The following is a 7050-nucleotide window of genomic DNA, read 5'->3' on the forward strand; positions in this document are numbered from 1 at the left end:
CTAGCCTGGTAGTGTCGGAAGGGGCTCGGGTAAGCAGTACTCGTGGATACCGCATAGTAACATGGTCTTGCCTTTGCCTGGATCTCCCTTGATCCAGAGCAGGCGACTTTCCCGCAGCTGGCGCCATCGGTTGAAGTCGGGGTTGTCGAAGACCCAGCGGTAGGCATCAGCCAGCAGACCACCCTTCGCCAGCTCAATCCGCTCCTTCTCAACGTGCGGGTCACGCGGGTCTCCAGGCCACAATTTTTCCAGACAGAGGTAATCCTCGTGAACCTTGTCCTGCAGCCGCTTCAATGCTTTCTGCCTTCCTTCGCCGTAGAGAACCGGCATGTGCACACCAAAGATGCCGAATAGAGAGTACACCTTGTCTTCCTCGTATTTTGTGTTACGCTTCTCGATCCATCGCATCCGTTCGGCGATGCTGAAATCAGATAAAGGGACACCTTGGAAGGCTTTTCGTGGAATTTCGGTTATATCGTGGATTTCTTGTTTCAGAGACTCCTTATCTCCCAGTTGCTCATCCTCTTTAGAGAAGAATTCGACGATCGTTCGGGAAATGAGCTCTTGGAGGGTCCATCCTCGGGAAAACCATCTGCTCTCTCGAAAGGCCGGTTGCCAACCGGGGCCGTCGCCGCGCTGATGGGTTGAGACGTCTGCTAGGTACACATAACATTTCACCGCGCTGCTGTACCAATGAAACATGGAATTGAGAGCGTGCTGAAGCTCGGCGCTGTCAGACTTGTCGATGCAGCATGTGTTGACCCAGAAGAATTTCAACCCATCGCGCCAGGCTTGGTCTCCGCAAAAACGAATCTTGGCGTAGCCTGCTTTGTTCTTGCCTGTACCGTCCGTCATGTCTTTGAAGAGGACCTCTTCGGGACCCCATGTGTGTGAAAGTATCGCATTACAGAGTTCGCCAGCCTCAGCTCCCTTGGCAGCCAATCATACAAATGTTCGATGAGGGGAAAAGGCTCGCAGGCTTTGCAAGCGAACGGCTTATGTTGGCGAGACTGTAGGTACAGTAAATCAGCAGTGAAACTAGGGGAATTGCTCGACAGACGATAACTATTTACTGTAAATAACTGACAAAATTCGTAGCGTATATCTCGGTGGGTTTGATTGAGAGCCTTGAAGGTGGTTGCTGTTGTTGTCTTTGTTTCAAGGCGCTGCCTTTGCCTGGATCACCAATCCCGCAGGACTCAGACTTCCACCATACCCGACGCGAACTGAGTAGAGATATCGGGCACAACCTCTTTGACACAGCTGTCTTGCAAGCAGAAGACTCACCAATATCGCGTTGGGTACATCGTTGGCATAGATGATTGAGAGGCCCAGGGCGCCAAGCCCGGAAAGGAAAGGCGTTGGGACATATATGGGAGGCCTCTCCTCAGCCTTACTGTAATGAAGAGCTGCTCTGAGTGGATGGGTAAAGAGGAGAAGGCAATGCATTGGGAAGATGGTCTTGAGTGGATGCTTGCTCGCTCTGATGCCCTCCACATCACGTGGTTGAAAGTCACGGTGAGCTTCAGGGAAGAAGGTACATTCAGAAACGGTGAGGTGAGGAAAGGAAGGTGTGAGCGTAGACGAACTTTCCGAATGTGAAGCCTCAAAACGAAATCCCAATATTAACACAGCGGGTTAGGGTTACCGGCGCGCACCGAGAGGAAGTTTTGCCCAGGAACGTAGAACTGTCGGGCGGCGCGTCATTCTGTTGAGATAATATCGATTATAGCCGTGGCTAGAATTCCCAAAAGAGGCTCTCCATTGCATTCGGTCCTCGCCATTCATTGCTAAAAGATTGAGTGTGTCTAAGTGTCTAAGAACCATTCCGAATTGTACTAGCGTAAGAAGATTCCAAAGGAGAAAGACACTCAACATCTGCGGTATGACTGACTCGGGGAAGGTTGTCATTGACAAAAGATTCTAAAAGGGAAGAGTCAACTTTCGTAATTTCTTCAACTTAGTACTTCTTCGGGGCGTGTTCCTCAGACGGCGAAGCATCCTTTCTTCATTTCTCTAATCTTACAAATACACAATTCTCTGCTGCACGTCAAACCCCGCATCCACGACATAATATCGACCATCTGAGACCCGAAAAGATCCAATGAAAGCTCGCGTATGAAGCGAGGCATTGTTGCTAGAGCTCTCCGCACTTACGAGAACATACGAGAAGGTTCTGTCACTTTTGACTGCTGCGAATACATTCTGCATGATATTGCCATTCCGGTCCCTCCAGCGTTGCTGTTGAGATGTACGACGACTAGGGAGACCCCTAATACCGTAGAAAGCAATAGGGAGTAAACAATAAAGATTGGGGAATGAACTAAGATAATTCTTGTAAGAGAAAAGATTGTGAAAGGTTGACTCGAGATGAAATTGTCCTCCAAGCCTGCCTCTTAGGATGCAAGGCTGAATAGCTTAATAACCGCTTCATGCTTGTACTGTTCCGCCATATACAGCGCTGTATATCCATACTGGTCTAGAATATTTGCGTCAACCTTGCCAGTATCGAGAAGCAGCTTAATAATTTCCTCATGCCCATGCTTCGCCGCCATATGCAGCGCTGTTCGTCCATTTTCATCCTTAGCACCTGCGTCAACCTTGCCAGTATCGAGAAGCAGCTTAACAACCGCCTCATGCCTATTGTTCGCCGCCATATGCAGCGCTGTCTGTCCATTCTCATCCTTAGGATCTGCGTCAACCTTGCCAGTATTGAGAAGCAGCTTAACAACTGCCTCATATCCATTCTTCGCTGCCATATACAGCGCTGTCCGTCCATTCTTATCCTCAGCACCTACGTCAACCTTGCCAGTATCGAGAAGCAGCTTAACAACTGCCTCATGCCCATTCATTGCCGCCATAAACAGCGCTGACCCTCCATTCCAACCCTTAGCACCTGCGTCAACCCTGCCAGTATCGAGAAGCAGCTTAACAACCGCCTGATGCCCTTGCGCTGCCGCCGCATGCAGCGCTGTATCTCCATGCCGATCCTTAGAATCTGCGCCAACCTTGCCAATATCGAGAAGCAGCTTAACAACCGCCTCATTCCCATTGTACGCCGCCGAATGCAGCGCTGTCTCTCCATTCTTATCCTTATGATCTGCGTCAACCTTGCCAGTATCGAGAAGCAGCTTAACAAGCGCCCCATGCCCAATTATCGCCGCCATATCAAGCGCTGTCCGTCCATTCCAATCCTTAGCATCTGGGTCAACCTTGCCAGTATCGAAAAGCAGCTCAACAACTGCCTCATATCCATTCTTCGCTGCCATATACAGCGCTGTTCGTCCATTCTTATCCTCAGCACCTACGTCAACCTTGCCAGTATCGAGAAGCAGCTTAATAACTGCCTCATTCCCATTGTTCGCCGCCATATGCAGCGCTGTCTGTCTATTCTCATTCTTAGCACCTGCGTCAGCCTTGCCAGTATTGAGAAGCAGCTTAATAACTGCCTCATGCCCATTGTTCGCCGCCGCATGCAGCGCTGTCTCTCCATTCCGATCCTTAGAATCTGCGCCAACCTTGCCAATATCGAGAAGCAGCTTAATAACTACCTCATGCCCATTCATTGCCGCCATATGTAGCGTTGTCCGTTCACTCCAATCCTTAGCACTTGCGTCAACCTTGCCAGTATCGAGAAGCAGCTTAATAACTGCTTCATGCCCATTCATTGCCGCCAAATACAGCGCTGACCCTCCATTCCAATCCTTAGCACCTGCGTCAACCTTGCCAGTATCGAGAAGCAGCTTAACAACCGCCTCATGCCCATTCTTCGCCGCCATTATCAGCGCTGTTCCTTTATCCTTATCTTCAGGATTTGCGTCAACCTTGCCAGTATCGAGAAGCAGCTTAACAACCGCTTCATGCCCATTCCCTGCTGCCATATGCAGCGCTGTCCGTCCATCCTTATCCTTAGCATCTCCGTCAACCTTGCCAGTATCAAAAAGCAGCTCAACAACTGCCTCATATCCATTCTTCGCTGCCATATACAGCGCTGTCTGTCCATCCTTATCCTTAGCATCTGCGTTAACCTTGCCAGTATTGAGAAGTAGCTTAACAACTGCCTCATGTCCATTCACTGCCGCCATATGCAGCGCTGTCTGTCCATCCTTATCCTTAGGATCTGCGTCAACCTTGCCAGTATCGAGAAGCAGCTTAACAACTGCCTCATGCCCATTCTCTGCCGCTATATGCAGCACTGTTTGTAGCTCCTTACTATGCAAGTTGACCTCGACAATATCGAAAAGTAGCTGAACGACTACCTCATGCCCAGTTATTGCCGCTCGATACAGCGCTGTCTGTCCATTCTCATCCTCAGCACCTGCGTCAACCTTGCCAGTATCGAAAAGCATCTGAACAATCGCTTTATAGCCCTTTCGCTCCGCAAGCCACAGCGCCGTCTGTAGCTCCTCCCTATGCAAGTTGACTTTGCCGGTGTCGAGAAGCAATTTTACGACCATCTCATGCCCGTTTTCTGCCGCCAAGCATAGAAGCGTCCATTGGCCCTTGTCTTCAATAAGTTGATTTACCATTGTTTCCTTTGGATTTTCCTTTTCTAAATCCTTGGGATCTAGGCAAGTCTTCTTTAGGTTGCTCATAGTCTTCAATGCCCTCTCAAGAACCGCCGTTTCTTCCCGAAGATTTTTCACTACAACTCCATACTGTTTCACCTCTTGTAATACCAATCTGACATTCCGTATCCTAGTCGCCGCATTTAGACAACCTTCCAACTCTGTCTTTGAATGCTCTAGAATACTTGTAAAGTAGTCGTGGTTGTTTCTATCTTGCTGCTTGTCTGGATTTATATCCCAATTCCACTCAAGTCGAAAATGGTGTGGAAAGACTGTTATCGATTGTAAAAGTTCTGGCCGCTTGATATCTCTGGTTGTAGCTTGTGAATCGCCTGCTGTGGAGACTGTAATCATTATAACCGCCCAGTGATCGTTGTATGGCCTAAGGATCGTAGGTCTCGACGCTCCTTGAAGAAGGCAGACGACATCTCCTTTTTGGACGGATTTTACCGTGGTCGGAAGAGTCCAAGAAGCACCCCATGCTTCCTTCATGCAAATATAGCTGGGGGCGTTACTCCAAGTAATGCTCACATCTTGTCTATCTTCCCAAGTAGCATTTCTCTTGACCGAGGACACTTCGCCAAGAATGCAGCCCTTGCCCTCGATGACGGCAATCTCCTTATCGTCCGAAACGTCTACAGAGACCAATTTGGGTAAGAGGAAGTGGATGAGTTTGTTGAAGAGTTGTTTCCACGAAATGTTGTAGTCTGCGAATAATCCTGCTGCAGTTGGATTATCAGAGCTCATACCGAGTAAGGCATATACTTTATCGCGACGATCCTTAGCTCCGCGGGTATGGTACATCTCTATCAGTTCACCCAGAGGACGTATGTCAAGAGAAAAGTTGTCTGTCTGACTAGTTGCGTATTTGGGCCGGAAGATTGCGGCCTTTATAAGGTAGGTTATCGAAAGGATTTGAGCCCGCAGGTCTGCGCGGAGTTCATTGAATAGGTTCAATGCATTTAGGCCTGAGGAGAATGCAAATCCGTCAATCTCAACAGAACCACACTTGATCAGGATATGGCGAGCCGCGGCAACTTCCTGAAGCACCTGCATAAATCTGTCAGTTTCCTTAATTCTAATACGTTGACATCGGTTCACTTACCCAGATGCGCTGAAACCACGGTCGTTCAAGCAGTGTAAGAATTTCCGATTTATTATTTAATTGTCCTGTAGACAGCTTGGCTGCGATGCGTCTTTCTTCGAGCGTAGATAGCTCGGCTGCGATGCGTATTTCTTCGAGCGCTTGGTCGCTACCGGCTGCCTCTTCTCCAAGCCAAACAATTACGCGACTTGCTTTAGCATAGATCTTCGCCATAGATTCAACTTGGTGTCCTCTTTCTACTAGGTCTTTTTGGTTGATGCAAATAGCATCTATCCATATGATTCGTTCAATGGAGTGATCTCGAAGATGTAACAGCGCTGCGTGAAGGTTTTCTCCGATGGGCAAGTCGTACCCGTTTATAGAGATGGAACAAGGCTTGACCTCGGAGCCCCACACGTAGGATAAGGCCTCGTACGGACGAGTGCCTTTTGAGTCCAGTGCGGTGCCTTTTGAGTCTAATGGGGTGCAAAAGAGCTTGCAGCGTATTGCGGCGTCCTTGTTTTTAGACGGCAACAGTTGAAGCAAGCGAATATGGCTATGTGATATGGGAAAGTGGTAATATAGATTCTTATAGGTGTTAGCATTATTCTGAAATTTCGTAGGGGGGAAAGAAATAAGCCTACTTCCACCTGCTTTGGGCTTTTGTTATCCACGCAGACCCATTCAAATAGGAAGAAGTGGATGAGTTTGTTGAAGAGTTGTTTCCACGAAATCTTATAGCCGGCGGACGTCTCTATATCGGCGGAACCGGTAGCTGGAGAGGCTGGGAACCTGGGGGCGGGCATACGGGTAGCGGACATAGCGGTGACGGCGGAGATTTGTTGCAAAGGTGCAGGGCGAGACTGCTCTTGGCCCTTATCATCTTCCCAACACTCCGTATTGTGCAGTCGTTGAGACATCGTAGCTTTAGGGAACGAAGGTCTTGAGCGAGGCGCCGTAGATGAGGCACTCGAGAATGATCGTGTTGTCCTAGAGGCAGCGAATGTTATACGGTTGACGATCAATGGATTGAATTTGTAAAAATGCTGGAGATTCCTCTATCCTGCCCCCAAGGACAAAAGAAAAAGAAATTAGAGCACTATGTTTTCTCAAGGCTATAGTGGAGCATGAGGCGTCGTGTTGACTCTGTTTCTGTTTCACCATATCAGGCGTAAGATGGCTGGGGGCGCCCTCTTAACTTGATACCGGAACGGTATCGCAGGCATCACATATCATTTTACTAATGCCTGAGGCACCCACCTTCGCAGGCACCTGTCGGGTTCAGTTGAATTGACCCAACCCCTCGGTCCCATCCCCACTTGTGTAGGTCCTGTAGATTAGATAAGGATAGCTTGCTTGCATATGGTCTTCGACCGCCGCAAGCTCCCCTCTGGATTG

At 48.9% G+C, this 7050-nt stretch overlaps 2 protein-coding genes across 2 annotated transcripts; both read right to left on the reverse strand.

Annotated features, from left to right (window-relative positions):
* Positions 1–855, reverse strand: SMAC4_13009 (uncharacterized protein; the record flags this gene model as incomplete). Its single annotated transcript, XM_066091214.1, has 2 exons — positions 1–599; positions 621–855. 2 exons carry the CDS (start codon positions 853–855, stop codon positions 1–3), a joined length of 834 nt encoding a protein of 277 aa, XP_065945472.1.
* Positions 856–2226: 1371 nt separating this feature from the next.
* On the reverse strand, positions 2227–6843 carry SMAC4_05169 (uncharacterized protein). Its single transcript, XM_066090240.1, has 3 exons — positions 6297–6843; positions 5674–6240; positions 2227–5618 (listed from the first exon to the last, which is right to left on the reverse strand). The coding sequence occupies exons 1-3, from the start codon at positions 6570–6572 to the stop codon at positions 2397–2399; spliced, it is 4065 nt and encodes a 1354-aa protein (XP_065945473.1). The 5' UTR covers positions 6573–6843; the 3' UTR covers positions 2227–2396.
* Between the last annotated feature and the right edge of the window lie 207 nt (positions 6844–7050).

This window comes from Sordaria macrospora, chromosome 1 (assembly GCF_033870435.1).
Source record: "Sordaria macrospora chromosome 1, complete sequence".
NCBI lineage: Eukaryota > Fungi > Ascomycota > Sordariomycetes > Sordariales > Sordariaceae > Sordaria > Sordaria macrospora.

Coding starts and splice junctions, on each gene's coding strand:
- SMAC4_05169 (XM_066090240.1), bottom strand. CDS start 6,572: ATGTCTCAACGACTGCACAATACGGAGTGTTGGGAAGATGATAAGGGC. Junction 6,241..6,296: donor AAAGCCCAAAGCAGGTGGAA/GTAGGCTTATTT, acceptor AACACCTATAAG/AATCTATATTACCACTTTCC. Junction 5,619..5,673: donor CGTGGTTTCAGCGCATCTGG/GTAAGTGAACCG, acceptor AGATTTATGCAG/GTGCTTCAGGAAGTTGCCGC.